Source organism: Manis pentadactyla, chromosome 2 (assembly GCF_030020395.1).
Source record: "Manis pentadactyla isolate mManPen7 chromosome 2, mManPen7.hap1, whole genome shotgun sequence".
Classification (NCBI taxonomy): domain Eukaryota; kingdom Metazoa; phylum Chordata; class Mammalia; order Pholidota; family Manidae; genus Manis; species Manis pentadactyla.
In genome coordinates this window covers 49104546-49124713 of record NC_080020.1, presented here as the reverse complement: position 1 = coordinate 49124713, position 20168 = coordinate 49104546, and the positions used below count along the sequence as shown (strand labels likewise).

At 51.3% G+C, this 20168-nt stretch overlaps 2 protein-coding genes across 9 annotated transcripts in view; one reads left to right on the top strand and one right to left on the bottom strand.

Moving 5' to 3' along the window:
* Positions 1-834: 834 nt before the first annotated feature.
* Positions 835-18860, top strand: HK3 (hexokinase 3). 6 transcript variants are annotated; one of them, XM_036884759.2, is made up of 19 exons: positions 835-3083; positions 6158-6279; positions 10087-10249; positions 10456-10610; positions 10696-10815; positions 10895-10990; positions 11892-11991; positions 12072-12255; positions 12723-12878; positions 13023-13256; positions 13599-13894; positions 14008-14147; positions 14228-14347; positions 16277-16372; positions 16547-16646; positions 17650-17833; positions 17932-18087; positions 18215-18448; positions 18602-18860. In XM_036884759.2, exons 1-19 carry the CDS (start codon positions 3020-3022, stop codon positions 18759-18761), a joined length of 2880 nt encoding a protein of 959 aa, XP_036740654.2. In that variant the 5' UTR covers positions 835-3019; the 3' UTR covers positions 18762-18860. The 6 variants fall into 6 exon arrangements, with proteins under 6 accessions (XP_036740654.2, XP_036740655.2, XP_036740651.2 ...); XM_036884760.2 differs by having other exon boundaries at positions 18535-18860; XM_036884756.2 differs by having other exon boundaries at positions 16547-16715.
* Positions 18831-20168, bottom strand: part of UNC5A (unc-5 netrin receptor A) — a 59280-nt gene continuing 57942 nt past the window's right edge. For all 3 annotated transcript variants that reach the window (XM_036884766.2, XM_036884767.2, XM_036884768.2), the window contains one exon: positions 18831-19993. In XM_036884766.2, coding sequence (XP_036740661.2) covers positions 19828-19993 — 166 coding nt within the window. In that variant the 3' untranslated portion in view covers positions 18831-19827. The remainder of the gene's footprint in view (positions 19994-20168) is intronic.

The window sequence follows — 20168 nt, the reverse complement described above, 5'->3', positions numbered from 1 at the left end:
AATCCTAGCCCTGGCCTGTGTTGCTTCCTAATTAGACTATTTGCACTCAGGTTGCTTCTGGGGGAACTCACCTAAGGGACATCCTATGGGGAAATTAATCTCTCTGTTTTAAACATGGAAAACAAGCTCAGAGAAGTGAAGAAATTTGCCTAAGATCATAGAACTGGTAAATGGGGTGTAATTCAAACACAGGTCTGACACCAGAGCTGATGCATTCTGTACTGTACTACACTACCTCCTACATCCCACTTGAGTCACAAAGCTCAATGGAAATTTTAAGTTTGGATGGGCTCATTCTCACCTGTGAGGCAGAGCAGCTTTGGCTCTAAGTTGATTTAGCAGATGGCAACTGGAGAGAGGGGAAGGAAGATAGGTAGTAGGTGGATGATACTACTAGTGGGAAGATGGAAGAATGTATAAACCCAGAGTGGAAAGGCTGCCAAAGCCGTATGCACCAGGAAAGCAAGAAGAGGATATTTATTTCCTCTCAGTTTCAAAAGCCCTGGACTATTGAGGTTGTGGGAGGGTTATTCAATTTAACAAAAATTAATGATACCTATTCCAGGTCAGGTCTAGAACTGGGCCCTGGGGCTCCAAAGATGAATAAGAAACATTCTCTGGGAGCCATAGTACAGTGAGGGGTGGGAAGGAGTTAGACCTAAACAGATGATTGTAATAGACTGTTGTTAATGCAATGATAAAAGGGAATCCTAGACATTATGGGATCAATAGGCCACACTCATTTGGGGTCAGGGCCAGGAAAAGCTTGTCAAGGAAGGCTCCCCGGCATCTGTGATGACCGAGATATGAAATTTAAAGGATGAAGAAAAATTAGGTGAAAAGGCTAGAGACAGCAAATAGTCATTCCAGACAGATGAGCATGAATAAGACCTAACAGTAAGAAGCAGTTTGATGAGTATAGGAGAGCTGCAAGGCACATCCAGACTAAAAGGTGTGGAGGGAATGGTGGAGAATTTAGTGAGGGCCTGTGTGCCTCGCTTTGAGGCAGCATCAACTGTAAGAAGCAAGTCTGTGAGAAGCTCAGATCAGGGAGGGCCTGGCTTCCAGCCCAGACCACCTTACCCCCAGCTAACCACTGCTCCTTATTCCTTAGTTTCCTCTGGACAGCTGGGGGAACTCACTAAGGGGCTGTGAGGGAGCCTTGTCAGGACTTGTCCTTCCCCTTGTTGATCAGTGGCCTTCTGGTGTCTGAAGAGAATTGCTGGCCATTGCTATGCCTCTCCCACACCCAGGTTGTCACAGCTGCTCACAGATGTCAAGTCCAGGCTACCTCCACCCTCACTAGGCCCTGACACAGACCTTCCCTGATACTGTGTAGGGTGCTAAGACCACTGCTTCTGGGGAAATTGACACAGGACTTACAGAAATGCAGTTGAAGATCCCTGGCATTGCCTGTCAGGCACATATCCTCAACTTGCTCAGCTAATTACAGACTCTGGCTGTCAGCGTGAGTCAACTGGGCCTTTCATGTTCAGTTCCATATTCTCCCAACTAAACAAACCTGAGAGAACTGGGCCCCAGGCTAGGCAGGATGTTATGTTGTGGATGACAGTCACTCTGTCCTCTCCATCCCCATCCCCAGTTTCCCTGGCTTTCAGAGCCTGTATGTCTGATTGATACCCATGAACTGTGTAGCAGGGCTGACGTGGCATGTTTCCAGGCTGAGTCATGGCAACACTGATAGAAGAGCCACTGTCCCTGGTCTCTAGCCTGGTGTCGTGTAGAGGTCATTTACTATCTGTGGATAATGGTAGGGTTACTGCTGATGTGATAGCCCAAAGTTTTAAACTATCTGCTCACTAATTTCCCTGCAGTAAAAGTTGGTACACTTTGTCTAGTCTCCCACCATGATGAGTATTCTAGTGTTTGGACTGCTATAACAGTATAATACAGACTGAGTGGCTTATAAACAACATACATTTATTTCTCACAGTTCTGGAGGCTAGAACTCTGAGATCAGGATGCCAGCACACATTGGTGAGGGCCCTTTTCCAGATTGCTGACTGCCAACTTCACATGGCAGAAGGGGCAAAGGAGCTCTCTGGAGCCTCTTATGAGGGCATTAATTACATTCATTAGGGCTCTAGCCTTAATGACCTAATCACTTCCCAAAAGCCTCACCTCTTAATACCATCACCATGGGCATTAGGTTTTCATTGTAAGAATTTACAGGGACACGATTATTCAGGACCATGGCAATGGACACAGTGAAACCTCAAGATTCTATGCATTCAAGACTAGTTCAGGGAAAAATGAGCTTGGTGGCCAACAGCTCCACTGCAGTCTAGGACTCCTTTTCTCTTCCCAGTAAAGAAGACCCACAGTGTGAACCTACTCTTCCCCGCTGGCCTACAGACTAAGGCCAGATTCTACAGTCTAGCTGCCACCTCTTTCCACCATATATTCCTACCTACATGTATCCTCTTCATACCCTTGGAGCTGCACCCCATTCTGTTAAAGTGGCTTGTGCTCTATGATTTCATACATGTTCTCTTTATCAAGGACCACTTCTGGCAGCATACTGCTGTTCTTCCTTCAAGGTTCAGCCTCCTCAGCTTGCCCTGCCCACTCTAGGGCAGAGTTAGTCTCTTCCTCTTGTGTTCCTGTATTGCCTCTCACTCAGAACTTCCACATTTTGGAACATTGTCCATTGTACTGCATATTTCTTAGTTTAGGCTCCTCCAGCTCCTTTCCAAAGGTGAGCTACCACCTCAAAACTCAGACTCTGGAGTGTTTGTAAAATAGATGGAACTCCCAGCATTGCAAAGGGGACGTCCCAGGGTCCTTAACCTAGTTCAGGGCTCCAACTTCCTGTGGTCTTGCTTAAGTTTGCATGATGGCCCTGCCTACTCCGGACTCTTCTTAGGGCAGACTCAGAAGGAAGTGCACCTTCCTGAATTAGCTGGTGTCTAGTAAGTGGTGGCTGAGGAAGAGGGTGGGACATAATAACTCAGGTCACCTGTGAGTTTCACTTTTGGGTGCAAACCAGGTCAGTGTGATGCCTCACACTGAGAGAGAAGAGCTCAGGCCTGAGAAGATTGAACAACTGCTGCTGCTTCCCGGTAAGAGCCTCCTGTGTCTAATTCCTGCCTGCCTCAGCCCCGGCCTCTTGTCCTCATCTGTCCTGTTTGGCCCACACTGGAAGAATGAAAGCTGGAAAAACGAACTCAGCTGTTCCTTGATGGTGGCCCCCACCCTCTGCAGGGGTCCTTGTGATATCTTTCAGAAGGAAGGCTCACTCCATGCAGCTGACCGAGCTGAGCTAAGCCCAGAGGTTTACAGTTATTCAAATGTATGCCGACCCTGGGCTGGGTTCTTGGGATCTAGTGGTGGTGGTAGGGGGAAGATATGTCCCTCCCCACAGGGAGTCGGCTAGAAGAGGCAGACATGAACACATTTATCAGGAATGTGAATACTGTGCTTTCTTGGGGGAAACTTCAGTCGGGCATATAGAAGTGTTAAATGTCGAATGGAAGAGGGAATGAATGAGCTAGCTGGGCCTCAAAAGGAGAGTGAAAGCTCACCCCATGTGTAGCCCTGGCCTTTCCAAAGATTATAAATCAGTTACCCCATTTTATCCTTGAAGCAGACCTGTGACTTCGGTGGAGCGATCTAACATTCCCATTTGACAGATTTAGAAATTGAGTGTAGGTATATATGACTTCAAGAAGATTTGTTAGAAACCGATTCCTTGGTTCTCTGAGTAAGAACACCCCCTACCCCTGCCCCCATCCCCAGTTTTTCCAAGCTGTACTAGTACCTCCCTATGCCAAATGCTGTGCTGGACAGGAGATGCAGAGATGACTCGGCAATTCCAAGCTTGAGGAACACCATGAACAAAAGCTGGACAGCAAGAGATAGGAGAAGGCTTATAGTCAATGTGGCCGGAGTATAAAAGGGGGTAGCAAGAGAGGAAGCTTGGGTTGAGGACAGTGTGAAGGGGTTGCAATACTGTGATAAAGGGTTTTGGAAATTTTTTTCTGCAGTGGGAGCCATCACAATGTTATGAAAGTTTACTTCCTTTCCTAGGGGAGATAGAGCTGGGGAATGACCTGATAAAATCTATTTTTGTACAGTCACTCCAGTGATGTATTGGGAGTTGGTGAGGCAGGGAGGTGAACATCTGGAGATGAGCAGAAGTATCAGGAGGCTTTTGGAATAATCAAATGGGAGGAGAGTCTAGGGCCATGAGAACCAGGAGAAGGGGACACATAGAAGAGCTCTTTCTCTTCTCAGCTCTTTGAGCTTGAGACATGCTTGTATAGAGGAGGTGAGGGTCAGGGATTGCTGCAGGCAACTCAGAGAGCTGCGTGTGTGAGCAGCCTTGACACCTCCAGCCAAGGTGGAGGGCAGGAGAAGAGTTTCATGGGAAAAAGTAAAGGAGGAAATAAATGTGGCTGACCATTGAGTATGAGGAGGCCCTCCAGCATCTGGAGAGTGATGTCTAACTGACTGTTGGAATTTGGGATTTGGCTCAAGATTGGGGTAGATTTGGGAGCCCTCACATAGCAGTTTAGTCAAACTTGGCAGTGAGTGAGATAAAGAGGGAGTGTAGAGAAGAGGGTTATGTTCAGAAACCTGGAAGCCCAATTGTTTAAGGGGAGAGGAGAGGAGTTCTGAAGACTATGAGAGACTCAGGAAGGAGGCCCAGGAGAAACTGGCTGTTGAGGCCAAGGACAAAAGAATTTTGCAAGAGAATGTTTATGGCTTTTCATCCCTGAAAGGGCAGGAAGGGTGAGGACTGAGGAAAAGGCTGGGTGGGATTGGGCAGTCAGGAGACCATAGGTAACCACAGGAAGGGCTAATTCATGGGTGTGATGGGAGTGGAAGGTGAAGAGGGGTTGCAGGGGTAGGAAGGTATCATTCCCCAAATTCTGATGTTACAGGAAGAGAGATGGAGTGATTCAATGGACAGATGCCTTCTGTTCATCTTGAGCCCTCCAATGCATTTCCCTTTTCCTCCACCCCTGAAGGGTGCCTGAATCGCTGAAGTCTCCCTTGGGAACTGCCTGGAACAGCAATACCACCTCTAGCTTGAATGGGCAAAATACCTGACATTTCTACAGTCCTCTACAGTATGCAGAGAAAAGAACCATTAACTCTTTAATCCACACCAGAACTGAATTTTTGTCCTGTTACAGAAGAGGAAATTGAGGCTTATAGAGTTTCAATTCAGATTCAACTAAGTAAATCTGAAGGCATACTCTGAGCAAGATTCTTTTGCTCTCGTAGTCTCATTTGCCCCACACAGCCCTTTGATATATGTTGGTCCGCATTTGGCAGATGAAGAAAATTAGGCCCCAAGACTTTAGAGACCCGGTACTGCTGCTTTGTGGAGAGCTGAATCTAACTCTGAGCACAGGGCTCTCTGTACTGCATCATTGCACCTTGCAAAACCCACCCATGAGCCAGCCAATGCTCATGTTGCACACTAAATTTCCTGAAGTATTTTTTCATGTGTTATTCCACTTAATTCTCACAACAGCCTTGTAAAGGTAGGTATTATTTCCCCTTGCAGGTGAAGAAACTGAATTCAAAGAAGTCATAAATGATTTTCCCAAAGTTGTGCCCCTTTCTGAAAAATCTCTTTCTGAAGTACAGATCCACCATTTCCATGTCTCCCTTTAGGAAGAAATTCACACACTTAGCTTGGGATTAAGGCCATACATAGTCCAGCCTGTCTGCTTCTCCAGCAGGTTTTTGGCCCATTTTTACCTCATACCTTTGTTCCAGACCTCTAGAATGTCGCTGAACTCCCAAGCACAGTAGTATGTCTATCTCTTGCTGTCTGTGTTAACTATACCGTGATAGTTGGTAAGGCTGTGAGGTTCCTGAGAGTGAAGCCTAGGTCTGCTTCATCTGTACTCCAGCATCCAGCACAGGCATCAGTAAATGTGAATGGATGACATAGTGAATGCATTGCACCAAGATTAGAAATCAGCCTTCTCAACCTTTCTTGTTGTACTTGCTTCTGGAAAATGAGGGCTTTCTGGCTGATTACTAAAGTATCTTTGGTGGTCAGAGGTTCTCACTCTCCTGGTACTCTCCAGAAGGAAGAAAGGTAAGGGTCTGGGTCACAGCCTCTGAGGGACTGTAGAGTATGTGGTTTACCCAGGCTGTCCCTTTCCTCCCATAGGTGGCCACGCCCCATTGTGGAACCACATGGACTCCATTGGGCCTGTAGGGTTGCAGCAAGGGGAAGGAACCCCTGGCTGTCCCCAGGACAGTTTGCTGTGCCCCTCAGACAGCTCTGAGCTGGTAAGTTCAGCACTGTTTTCTGTCTCATGCCTACTCAAGGCTGTCAAGAGCAGAATCAGGTGAAGATGTTGTGGGTTGTTGGGCTCACACCAATGCAGCCTTTTCCAGTTTGCCAAACATTTCATATTTAATCTGGTAACTATCTCCTTCAAGGCTTCACATGACTGCAAGGTGGGGATTATCTCCTCAGTTTGCAGCTGAGAAAGTGAGGGTTTAGAGAGATGACTTGAGTTTAAGGCATGACAGGAGCTTGAGCTGAGGTGTTTCAATTCCAAACATTGCTTTTGCTGCCTTGCCACACAGACACCACCCCTGCATGGCAAATGGGTTGATGCAGTTTAGAAAGGGCCATCTTGGGGTTTTCTGATAGAGAACTGGGTTCTTCAGGCCTTTCCTTTCCCTGTTATTCCGGTCGCTCCTGCACATCTCCCTCCCTTAACACGGCCACCGTGGTCAGTCACACAGACATGATTTTGGTGCTGAACTCAACTTGGAGGCTATTTTGCAGCATAGTCCATATGCCTCAGGTTATCTGAGTGACTTTCTCTCTCTGTCACCTTAACCAAGATTTACAAGCCCTTGCATACCACACCCTCGAGCAGGAAACACTTGTGTAAGTCACTTCATATTTCTTAGTCTCTGTTTCTTCATCAGGAATAGAGGAAAATATAGTCTAATCCTCCTACCCACTTGAAGGATTAAGTAAGCTAATGGAGATAACGGACCTGCACCAATGGGGCACCCCTGAAAGTGTCCTCAGTTTGTTTCCTGCAGTTTCTTTAGTTTTCCAGCCCATCCTGACATCTGTTGGATGTTACCCCTCACTGCAGCTCATGCACCCACTTCACCCTTGTCCAACATCTGCCCCAGACACTACTATAAACATTTCCTCTGTGTGAACATAGCTGGGTCACAGAAGTGAACAATGACTGGACCGTGGTGCCTGACCTGCTAGGTCCCACATCTGCCCTGCTGGCTCCATTGCACACATCTGTAACTTAAAGACAGTTCCCTTTGGCTTTGGGGGACTTCACAGGAATGCCAAGTTTCCTGTGGCCTTGGGTCTCCCTCAGTAACACAGGGCTCACTCTTGGCTCCCCTTAACACAGTGATCTAAGGAGGTTAGTTAACCACATGTGGTCAGAGCCCTGTCCTGTCACAGACTCCCTTCCAGACTCCTTCCCAGGTCTGTTTAGTCACCGGAGGGGACATGGAATCAGCTCTGCAGGCAGGTCATACTTATGCTCTGAGGAAGGGAACCAACATTTCACTGAGTATGTCTTATGGGCCAGCCACTGTTCCACCCCTTTGTGTCTACTGTCTTCTTAGTGCTAGCAGCATTTCTGAGAAGTGGGTGCTCTTTCTGTTCCTGCTTGACAGAGGAGAAAATTGCTCCTCTGTGAGCAGGTGAGATGATGGGGCTCTCAGGGTCTGTAGAGTGTGTGGTTTAGCCCATGCAAATTGGTCAGAGAAGCCAGCATTGAAGCCATTTGGATTCACCTCTCTAATGCTTTGTTCCTTGCTCTCCTGGCTGAGGTCTCTTCCTAGTCTTCTTGGGAGAGGTTGTGGGGAGACTCCAGTAGCTTTTCCTGGCTGCTGCATGCCCACCACAATTGGCCAAAGAAGTCCTCTCTTTCTTGAGGCTTCTGCCTTCTCCTATTTACTTCTCTCACTGCACCTGGGAGGAAAAGGAAAAAAAACATCAGTCTGCTCAGGCCATCAACTTTCCCTTAACTCTGCTATTGTCAATAAGCAATAATATAACACCCTCACATCTGAACAGCAGTTTACACTTTCACACATATTACCACCTTTCATTCTTATGCCATCACAACCACTCAATCAAAAAAAATCCTTCCAGAGTGCCTGTCTTGAGCCGGCCACTCTGCGTGGCCCTGAGATAGAGCCATGAACAAGACACGGCCCTTGACATTGGTGGCTTCTTTTGGTTTTGCACAACAGGTGACTGTTACTTCAGAAAGAGGTTTAACTTGCTTAGGGCCACACAGCCAGGAAGTGGTAGGGTGGGGACTCAGACGCAAACTTTTTCATCCCAGGTCCTATGGGGTTTTTTGCTGCAACCTTCACCAGCTTTGTTTTTTTTTCAGGTGAAATTACTAGTTTTCATAAAGCTTCACATTTATGTAGAAACATTTTATGCAGTCAGATCTTATTTCAAATCAATCCACCCTTCCTCTTAATAGCTGCTTGGGTTAGGCAGATGATTCTCCCTCTCTGGGCTTCAGTTTCCTCATTTGTAGCATAGGAATAATTCCTAGCATGTATAGCTGTTAGAAGCATTTGCTATAATGTAAACATGGAACTGAGCATCTGGCACTCCAGTTAGGATCACTTGCCTCCTGAGGGATCTGTTTCCAATTCTCTTCCTAAAGCAGGGATGGGACTGACTGACCCCCATCTCCCTCAGTGGGCAGCCTCTTCCCTGGCTCTCCCTGCCTCCTTATCCAGGAGTTACATTACAGGAGTATCCATGAGTTACTCAGTGGTTACTTTACAGATACGGTTCTATTGTAGGGCAGCAGGGCTTGAATTCTTGCCTAGTGTGGGGACAGGCAGTGGTGGGCATTGGGATGGGCTAGGTCCCAGGAGAATGAACTGTGGACTGGGACTGTCCAAGAAACACAGGGAGGCTGCTGGGACCACTTAAGAATGGCCCAGAGGCTGTCAGGGGAGGTTTCCACACAGAGGTGAGGTACTGGGGCTCTTCTTAAGCTCCCTGCAATGGATTTGTGGTAGCAAAGAACCTGGTGTGTCCCATCTTCTGCTTTCCCTGCCTGCCCACTCCCAACCCTCCTTTCATCCTGATGCACCTCTGGCCCAGTCTTCCCTCACATCCAACCCCTCACTCTGAAGAAAATCCCTTTATGCTCTTTCCCCAGATCCTCAAAGGGCTTGTTACCTTTACTTAGGTCACCTCCTCAGGGACACCTTCCCTGACCATATCTAAAAATACCTCTTCTTCTCCAGGTCATTCTTGGACTACTATCCCTGCCTTTTTTTTTTTTAACAGCTGTCATTAGTACTAGAACCACATTATATGTTTATTTGCTTATTTTCTTTCCCCTACACTGGAATCCCACAAGAGCAGGACTTGTCTGGTTCTGCAGTATGAAGTGCTTAGAATAGTGCTGGCATGTAGTAGGGTCTCAATCAATGTCTGTGGGAAGGATGGCCAACTAATGGAAGGACTGTCCTCCAGAGTAGCCTCCAAAGTCTCCTGGACTGAGCTTGCTCAGATTCCAGAGTCAAGTGGCTAGAACCTGAATTTGAAGTTTGTTCACACATTTTTTTCACTCATTTGCTCATTCAAGGACAACTCACTGAGCAGCTTGCTTCTGGATACTGGGGAGCCAGAGTGAATTAGTCATGGTGTGACAGGAGAGAGGCCTTGCCAAACACTGAATTCAAAGAAGTAGAGGGGAGGGGGTATGGGTAGTGAGAAGGAGCCATGAAGAATGGAGCAGGAAGAGGAAGTGGGTGGGTCTTTCATCCAGAAAGGAGCCTTCTGAGGATGCAGGAGCTGGGTGCAGGTTGTGAGTGGCAAGAGAGCCAGGGTGCATGAAGAGGAGAGGAGTGGGTCTGGGCAGGTGCTGGGGAGGGCAGCAAGGCTCAGAGAGGGCACAGGCAAGGCTCTGGCCATCCCCTGAGGAAGCTGAGGGAGGGGTGCTATGCTGAACTGGTGAGGGAGGTGCCATCTGGGGAGGGCTGGCCTCTGTCCTGACAGGAGTAGGGAACTTGGCTAGGCCAATGGGACTCCCATGCAGCTGTTGGCCTGTTTCTCCCCAGGTGCAGGATTGCCTGCAGCAGTTCAAGGTGACGGAGCCACAGCTGCAGCAAATTCAAACCAGCCTCCTGGGCTCCATGGAGCAGGCACTTGGGGGACAGACCAGCCCTGCTCCTGCTGTCCGAATGTTGCCCACATATGTGGGGTCCATCCCACATGGCACTGGTGGGTGGCATAGACTAAGGTTGCCAGGCCTGGGAAGAGGGTTCTGATCTCGGGGAGGGGTGAGTTCCTTATCCCTATCCCTGTCTCTAAGGTTCCCAACTCTTAAGTTCCCTTGATGGGACTTTGCAGGCCTTGGGAATGTTTCTGGGAGGCAGAGGGTTTGGTCTTGCCAGCTGCATGGTTTTCTGTGATCTGTTTGCTCCCAGAGGAAGGAGACTTTGTGGTACTGGAGCTGGGGGCCACAGGAGCCTCACTGCGTGTTCTGTGGGTGACCCTGACTGGCACTGAGGGGCACAGCATGGAGCCCCAGAGCCAGGAGTTTGTAATCCCCCAAGAGGTGATGCTGGGTCCTGGTCAGCAGGTGAGCTCTCATTGCCCAGTCTCTGGGGCCTGGCTGGGCAGCTGGGGTCCAGTTAGCAGAGCTGAGACACCCACCTATCCCACAGCTCTTTGACTTTGCCGCCTGCTGCCTTTCTAAGTTCCTGGATACACTCCCTGTGGGCAATCAGGGTCTACAGCTTGGGTTCAGCTTCTCCTTCCCTTGTCACCAGACTGGCCTGGACAGGGTAAGGCAGAGAGGGCATGGGGACAGTGGGTTACAACCCTGTGAAGGCTATTGGAATAACCTGGCTTTTCTGCCCCCAGAGCACCCTCATTTCCTGGACCAAAGGTTTTAGGTGCAGTGGTGTAGAAGGCCAGGATGTAGTCCAGTTGCTGCGAGATGCCATCCAGAGGCAGGGGGTGAGTGGAGGCAAGGATGATGAGAGGGCTGCCCATGTGGCTTGGTATACAGAGGCTGTGCTTGTGCTTCTGGGAAGGCCTGCTTTCCTTCTCTGGTTATTTCCTTTACCTAGTTTAACCCTGGGTTAATTCTGCTACCATTCCCATTTTATAGGTTAGGAGACTGAGGCTAAGAAAGGTCAAATAAAGTTTCAGGACCGTGAAGGGAAACAAAGATGAAAAGACTTGACTGTCCTCAAGGACCTCACAATTCCAACAAAATATTGTCCCTGTTGAGTAGGTGGTTGTGATGACTGGGGGCACTGGGAAGGGTGCACCCTGCTTAGGCAGGGACTTGAAGCAGAGTTTGCCAGGTGCATAAGCTAGGGTTGGGGAGGAAGGTCTGGTTTCAGAGAAGGGCATCAAAGGTCTGGATGCCTAAGAAAGGTGGATCTGGATCCATCTGGACTAACCACCTCAGTGCTATGAGAATGGCTGTAAATCAGGGATGGGAGGAGCAGGCTTGGGTAGCTAGGCCTGGATGAGAGTGAGCAAGAAGGTGCTTACAGTGCAGTTGTCAAGGTGCCCAGCTTGCTCGCCCTGGTCCTGGTCCTGTGGGGAACACTGGTGTTCTGGAGGTATTGGCTGAGTTTGGGAGCCTCTGAGACTCCCAAGGCCTGAGCTGGATGGAGGCAGAGGAGCCAAACGGGGTGTAGATGGGAGGACTAGCTAATAAAAGTTGGGGTGGGGATGGGTGGGAGGTTAGAGTATATATGACATAAATGTGTGGGGCATATGAACATATGTGTTTTGTGGACTCTGGGTGTCTCCATAAAGCCAGGGGTCCATCCCTACCCATCCCCCAGGTTCCCTACTTTGCCCACTCAGGTTGGCCTTGACCTCTGCCCTCTCCATTGTCCAGGCCTACAACATCGATGTGGTTGCTGTGGTGAATGACACAGTAGGCACCATGATGGGCTGCGAGCCAGGGCTTGGGCCATGTGAGGTTGGGCTTGTTGTAGGTGAGTCATGGGCCATTTTTTATGGTGGGCAGGGAACATGGTTGCCTACTGACAGGCCCTGATGGGGTCATCCCTGCCAGACACTGGTACCAATGCGTGTTACATGGAGGAGGCCCGGCACGTGGCGGTGCTGGACGAGGACCGAGGCCGAGTCTGCGTCAGCATTGAGTGGGGTTCCTTCGGTGGTGATGAGGCCTTGGGGCCAGTGCTGACTACCTTCGACCGCACGCTGGACCTCGAGTCTCTGAATCCTGGTGCCCAGAGGTGGCTTGACCTTCTGCTCTAGGCCCTGTCACTGTTTTGCTCCCCTACCTCTCTGCTGACCCTATACTCTGGCCTTTAGGGTATCCAGACTGCATCAGGGGTTCCTGGCCAGGCTCCAAGAAGGAAAGGCTTAAGATTCTAGAACCTAGGGTTTTCAACCCTTGGCCCAAACTTATTCTTGACTCTGGCGAGCCCTGACAGGGGTTGGGACTGGGGGTAGCTGAGCAAAGTGTACCCTGCCCTCTTTTAAGTCCTATCACACTCCAGGAGCCCCTCTAAACCTAACCTAAGCCAGAGGGAGCATCAGCGTTTGGGTAAACATCCACCTGTCTCCCAAGAGGCCATTTGCTTCTGAAACCTCCAATCTTGGCAAAGAAAATGACTTCTCTTTGGGGGTTCTTGGAGGTGGGACCAGGTGGGTTCAAGGCTTAGGAAAGGCTCTGTCCAAATACCCTTCCCACCTGCAGGTTTGAGAAGATGATTGGAGGCCTATACTTGGGTGAGCTGGTGCGGCTGGTGCTGGCTCACCTCACCCAGCACGGGGTCCTCTTTGGTGGCTGCACCTCTCCTGCCCTGCTGAGCCAAGGCAGCATCCCCCTGAAGCATGTGGCTGAGATGGAGGAGTGAGTGGGGGAAGCAAGTGGGCCTAGACAACTAGTTTCTTAGCTTGGGAGAGGGGAAGATGCTCTGTCCCTGAGGTAGCCATGGGGTGCAGAGATCTTTTGGGCTACTTGAACTCAAAGCAATGCCCTGTGCCCTCTCTCCAGCCCCTCAGATGGGGCCGCCCGCATGCACACTATCCTGCAGGACTTGGGCCTGAGTGTGGGGGCCTTGGATGCGAAGATTGTGCAGCATGTGTGCATGGCCGTGTGCACAAGGGCTGCCCAGCTCTGTGCCGCCGCCCTGGCTGCTGTCCTCTTCCGCCTCCAGCACAGTAGGGAGCAGCAGATGCTTCAGATTGCTGTGGCCACTGGAGGTCAAGTGTTTGAGCAACACCCCAGGTATTGGGAATACACACACATGATCCTGTGTGAGTAGGTAGCAGGAACATGTATGCATTTGAGATACACACCCACTCTGGTACCATGGGTTCAAAGAAATGGGTACGAATGGTACCTGAGTGAAGCCAGATGGGGATGAGGGTGCCGGAAAAGGTCAGAGGAGATTAAAGGTGCTTCTCTTTGGGTATGAAAGGGAGGGGGCGGGCGGGGAGCACACATAGTTGGTCCTCAGAAGGATTTAGAATTGAAGTGATTTGAAGTGATGGGGCCCATGGCTTCAGCATGCTCTGGGGGTCAAGGCCAACTGCCAAGCCAGGGTATGCCTGGTATGTGTCTGTGTAGGTTCCTCAGTGTCCTGCAGGAGACAGTGATGCTCCTGGTCCCTGAATGTGATGTCTCCTTCATTCCCTCTGTGGATGGGGGCGGCCGGGGCGTGGCAATGGTAACTGCTGTGGCTGCCCGCCTGGCTGCCCACCGGCGCCTGCTGGAGGAGACCCTGGCAGACTTCCGGTTGAACCGGGAACAGCTGGCAGTGATACAGGCTCAGATGCGGAAGGCCATGGACAAGGGGCTCCGTGGGGAGGCCTCCTCCCTGCGCATGCTGCCTACTTATGTCCGGGCCACGCCTAATGGCAGTGGTAAGGACCTGGACTGAGTGTGGGCCTGGGATACAGACTCCTGGCGGGGTCACAGTATGTAGTGTGGTAGAGCCACCAGCTCTGTCGTGGCACTGAGGGTCTTTGTCCCACAGAGCGTGGGGACTTCCTGGCCCTGGACCTTGGGGGCACCAACTTCCGGGTCCTTCTGGTGCGTGTTGCTACTGGAGGTGTGCAGATCACCAGCCAGGTCTACTCTATCCCGGAATACGTGGCCCAGGGCTCTGGACAGCAGGTACTCATAGACTGGGCCTGATGTTGGAGGAGGGGAAGGGCCAGCGATGGCTCACCCCTCTGACTTGCCCTACCCCTCAGCTCTTTGACCACATCGTGGACTGCATTGTGGACTTCCAGCAGAAGCAGGGCCTGAGTGGGCAGAGCCTTCCCCTGGGTTTCACCTTCTCCTTCCCATGCAGGCAGCTCGGCCTGGACCAGGTGAGGGAGGGAGGGCCAGGAAAAGCCATCCCAAGGGTTTTCCACCCTCGTACCCTTCATGGGGTAGGCAGGAGGCAGGGGAGAGGGCTTCAAGTGTCCTGGGCTAGGGGGTGGTGATAGCCCAACGCACTGCTGGGCTGGGCCTGCACCCAGCCTCAGTTTCCCTGGATATCACCTCTGTGAACACATGGAGGGGTTTTGTGAAGAGGCCTGGAATACAGGGCCATGAAGAAACCTGAGGTGGAAAGGAATAAAGATACTTCTGGGGCTGCAATGAGTAGGAGAGTAGAGCCAGGATTAGGTCTGGGCACTTGGGAGCAATCAGGCCCAGATCAGGTCTGATGGGGGACACATCGCTGTCTCCCCCATAGCCCTGGTATATTTCAGGGAGCAGCGTTTGTTCCTGTCTCTTGAAGGGGCTTGTGGTGGCACAGTTTCTCTGTCCTTTCTCCCTTTTCTGGCCTTGCTTGTGTCCCTTTTATGCCTGGCTTAGTGTTGGGTGCCTTCCTGGGGTGGCAGAGCATGCTGATGCCTTTTGATTATTCCTTGTAAGGTGCAAGAAGCAGGTAGGACTCCATATGCAAAAACATGGTCCTGTTAATTTTCTAGAACTGATCTTACTTCCTGTGTTGAGCACACATTCATTTGAGAGGTGAAAACAATGTTAAAATTTGGGGACCACCTGCCTCAGGTAGGGGCCTCTCTTGGTTTCACAGTGTCCCTTGCTGTACAGAATGGCCAGGCACACAAGGAAGTCCAGAGATACCCAGGCCCCAGCTTTCTGGACTCTGCCACTTCTTCTCACCTTCCCTTCTGTGGTGAAGGAGGGCAAAGGCCTCCTTTGCTCTCAGATCATGCAAATCCCTTCTATGCCCTCCCCTCTCTAACAGAGGTGTGGCCCAGGCGGAGGGCATGGGACACCTTTCTCAGGAAACAATCCAAAACCTGACTGTGACTTTCTCAGAGCAGCAGTCTTCCCCTTATCTAGGAACAGGGAAACTTTGCTACTACTCATGACACAGTCTCCCCCAAACTGGCCCTCCCTCTCATTTACCATCACTCTCTCTGGTTTCTGTTTTTGAGAAAATGAGCATGGACACTCTAGCTGTGGCTATGTGGAAAAGGGACAAAGGGAAATATTGGGGGAAATGTCAGTTAGTATCCCTAAAATCTCCTGCCCCAAAGATTTCCAGGCCTGCTCTCCATGTTCCTACTTTGGGCAGAGTTGTCATTTTCCCCTAATAGCAGTGGAATTATTCCCCCATCCCCTCCCTTCAGAGGAAGTACACTAAGAAAAGAACAGTCCTAAATGTAGTCAAGCCCCTATCACTAAGTTCACAATTTAAGGCCAATATTCTCACAGTAAAAGCTTATCTGTCTTGTCCCCTCCCATCCTGACCATGTGTCTGGGTTCTGGTTTTTCCATTTGTCCTTCACTATGGGGCACACAGGTGAATCTCCTATTGATGTGGCTCTATTCCTAATTCCTAGATTTCCTTCCTCTCAAGTGACTTCTCCTAGTCAAAAAGAATCTGTTATCATTTGGACCTCTGAGCCTTTTCCATTCTGCCCTTTCTCACACACAATGCTCATTTTAACAGCTGTGTTCATTCCTAACCCAAATATGAAGAGCCATTCCTTCTGGGCAGACATCTTAAAATGACCAGACTCTCAGACCATCCTAGTATTCTGGCACTAATAATAGAATATGTAGGTAGAATGGTTATTAATAGGTTTCTTCACACCAGAAGCCTCCTAGGGAGTTGGAAGGGGTAGAGGGCAAGTCCCTCAAGCATATGGTGGAGTGGGCATAGAATCCTGCTTGGGGAGTGGGGAAATTATATGCTTCTGATGGGATGCAGGCTTTGGGAGAGGCTAAATGATATTCCAAGGGGCCCCCAATCTTCCTGCCTATCTTGCCCTACCCAGGGCATCCTCCTGAACTGGACGAAGGGTTTCAGTGCATCAGACTGCGAGGGCCAAGATGTTGTGTGTCTGCTGCGGGAAGCCATCAGGCGCAGACAGGTAAGTAGTCTGCCCCAGGAGTGCTTTGGGGCTGTGGCAGGCCTTGAAGGGAGCAAAGGGTCTGCTGCTTCCTGACACGGAGTTGGGCGCTCTGCAGTGGAGACCTCTGGGTCCAGTACTGGTTACTGTGACAACCATGTTGCCCAGCAACTAGCAGTGTCCTTTTGTGTACAGGCAGTGGAGCTGAATGTGGTTGCCATTGTCAATGACACAGTGGGGACCATGATGTCCTGTGGCTATGAGGACCCCCACTGCGAAGTCGGCCTCATTGTTGGTGAGGAGGGCCCTGCTCTTTTTACCTCCATGCCTGATGTTAATTCACTGTCTCCTGTTGATTCCTCAGGTCTGACATTCCACTGGAACTGGGGATGTGGCTTAATTCCCTCCTGACCCAAAAGGGCCTGGAACACTCTACTGGGCTGGCAGTCTGGAGCTTAGGTGTCTAGCCCAGCTCAGTTACTGATTCATAATCACTTAAGCACTCTGAGCTTAGTATGTGCTTATGTTGAATGAATCTGAGCTTTGGAGTCATACAGACTTGGGCAGAAATACTAGCTCTGCCACTTCCACCTGTGTGACCTTGGGCAAATCACCAGAGCCTCAGTTTCTTCATCTCTAAGATGGAGATAATAACAATGCCTGTCTTAATGGTTGTGAGGATGAAAAGAGAGGGCAAGGCATGGCGCAGTGCCTGACTCACCCTAGTATGCATTTGGGTCTCGGAATTGGGTGGGGACCAGGGCAGGGAACAGAGAATGAGCTGTGAGGGTCCTTCAGGTAGTCCAAGATTCTAAGTTTTTATTAAGCACCTATCCTGTGGCCAGCTGGGGGCTGGATGAAGGGAAAGGAAGACACATAAGGAAGGGGGAAACACCTGATTTCTCAGAACTGACCATTTATCAGAAGTTGAGCCCAGAACAGCATGTCACAGTCAGAGAAAGCTGAATCTGAGCTTGGGCCTCTCACCTTCAGATGGTGAGGGGTAGTCACATATCTCCCAGGGGAGTGACATGACTGACAGGCATTTTAGGAGTGTTCTGAGTCAGCATAGGAGTACTGACGGTGTTGCTGATGGGGGAAAGTGGAGGCTTGGAGGGTTTGGTGCTAGCAGGGTCTGCAGAAGAAATGTCAGGAAGGCAGACAGACCAGGACCTGGGACAGGTTGTAAGGGTGGGGAGATGGAAAGGTAGGAAATGAGCTGTCTCAGTGGGGGCAGGGCTCAGAGGGGTCTTATCTGTGTCAGTAAATGGGTCCCACCCCATCTGGCCTCTCTGCAGGGACTGGCACCAATGCCTGTTACATGGAAGAGCTCCGGAATGTGGTGGGTGTGGCTGGGGACTCAGGCCACATGTGCATCAACATGGAGTGGGGTGCCTTTGGGGATGATGGCTCTCTGGGTGTGCTCAGCACCTGCTTCGATGCAAGTGTGGACCAGGCATCCATCAACCCCAGCAAGCAGAGGTGTGGGCTGGGTAGGGCAGGGGTGGCTGCTAGTGGCTGGCCTGTTGATGGTAGCTGGTGGTGTCTCTTGCCCTGGGCACACACACACTTGCATGCAGGTTTGAGAAGATGATCAGTGGCATGTACCTGGGGGAGATTGTCCGCCACATCCTCTTGCATTTGACCAGCCTTGGAGTTCTCTTCCGTGGCCAGCAGACCCAGCGCCTTCAGACCAGGGACATCTTTAAGACCAAGTTTCTCTCTGACATTGAAAGGTGCCTGAGGCCTGTATTATCTCCCTTCACATCCCAAAGGAGTCCACCCCAGAGAATGGAAAAGTCATGAGGTGGGGAGCTAATGCAGGACTCTGCCTCTCTGTGCTCTATTCCTTCCTGTCTCCAGTGACAGCCTGGCCCTGAGGCAGGTCCGAGCCATCTTGGAGGATCTGGGGCTCCCCCTGACCTCAGATGATGCCCTGATGGTCCTGGAGGTATGCCAGGCTGTGTCCCAGCGGGCTGCCAAGCTCTGTGGGGCAGGTGTGGCTGCTATGGTAGAGAAGATCCGTGAGAACCGAGGCCTGGAAGAGCTGACTGTGTCTGTGGGGGTTGATGGGACCCTCTATAAACTACACCCCCAGTGAGTCTGGGTGCTGGAAGGGGAAGGGAAGCATGGCTGGGTGGGGCCTGGCTTGTCTGGGCTCACTTCAACTCCTCCCCTCACAGCTTCTCTAGCTGGGTGGCAGCCACAGTAAGGGAGCTGGCCCCTCGCTGTGTGGTTTCCTTCCTGCAGTCGGAGGACGGATCTGGCAAAGGTGCAGCCCTGGTCACTGCTGTTGCCTGCCGTCTTGCCCAGATGGCCCATGTCTGAAGAATCTTTAGGAATTTGCTGGACCAGGGCCTGGAACTCACTTGTCTCCAGCCAGCCCAGCCATCCACGACTCCCAGGATAGCCCATATGTGACCCCTCTGTGGCCACTGGCCTCAACCTCTTGTTTTCCCGAAGAGAAATAGCACGTGGGTTAGCAATATATATATATAATTTATTTACATTCACGTCTGCTAAAATCCCTACGCGCCCCGGCGGCCGGGCAAGGCTGTGTACATAAGGCCAAATATAAGTGCACAAATGCACTTAAGACAGAGTCAGGGCACAAGCTTCACATGACAGGCCCCACACAGGGGAACCAGCCAGCCCCAGGAACGGACACGCCACGGCACGCACACTTGCCATTGTCCAGCCTGGGACTCCCGTTGCATATTCACACACCCCATTGGGCAGGGTTCCTCGAGGCTGGGGGCAGGGGGAAATCAGGCAGGAGCCATTGGGTGTCCCTGGGTGGGTGGGAGAAGGGCAGCATGTGAGAGGCAGATGTGGACTGACACCGGCTGTGAGAGATGTGAGTGGCCTCCAGGTGTATGGCATGAGATGTGTGTGGAGGATTGAATGTGAGATGAGCACACGAGACATGTATGGGCATGTGCCATGTGGTGGTCGTGTGCCTGAATCCAGGGCTGTTCCCTATCCGCTGTGGCCCTCAGTCCTACAGGCTTGGAGCCAGGCCCCTCAGATGTGCCCCTACCCAGCAGGCACAGAAATGTTTGCATAAGGTCCAGCTCAGGTAGGAGCTCTGGGGCCACGTCCCAAGCCCAGTATGTGCGTGCCTGCCCGTGTGTATGCGGCCCCCTGACCAGGGGCGGAGGAGAGGTAGCATCACACACACATACACACACACAGATGGGCTGGACCTGGTTTGGGCTCCAGGCACTGTCTACCCTGGGCCCGGGGGCCTGAGCAGGGCCAGAGTAGGTGGCAGTGCCAGCCTGGCCAGGCAGGCCGTGGAGGAGTGGAAGTGTGGGCAGGATCTGAAGGGCCAGTGTTAAGGGACAGTGTCTGCCGGAGGGGGCCTGTCCACACAGCTTCCCTGGGTGTGGGGGGAAGGGCCCTGTCCGGCTTCTGCCTGTCCCTGGTGGGTGCCAAAGCTGGTGAGAGTGTAGGCGTTGTGGGCCTGGCTGGTCTCAGCATTCAGCCTCTGACACGGTGAAGAGGCCAGAGTTTGGCTGGCCCAGTCCAGCCACTGCTGCAGCCAACTGGCTGAGGTTGCCATTGGGGAAGTGCCGTGCCTCCCACAGGTTGAGGATCATGGCTGTGGGGCTGGGCTTGGAGGCAAAAAAGCTGAGATGGCTGTGGAGGAGAGGGGACCCCATTAGTAGCCTGGCCTCACCCCGCCTGCCTCCCAGCCCACCCAAAGGCACCCACTACTGGATGCTCTGGCTGCTGGTGGGGCACAAGATCCCAGAGCATCCTGTCCACCCCACCCATCCTACCCTGCCAGGCTTAACTGCAGGTGGCCTGTCCA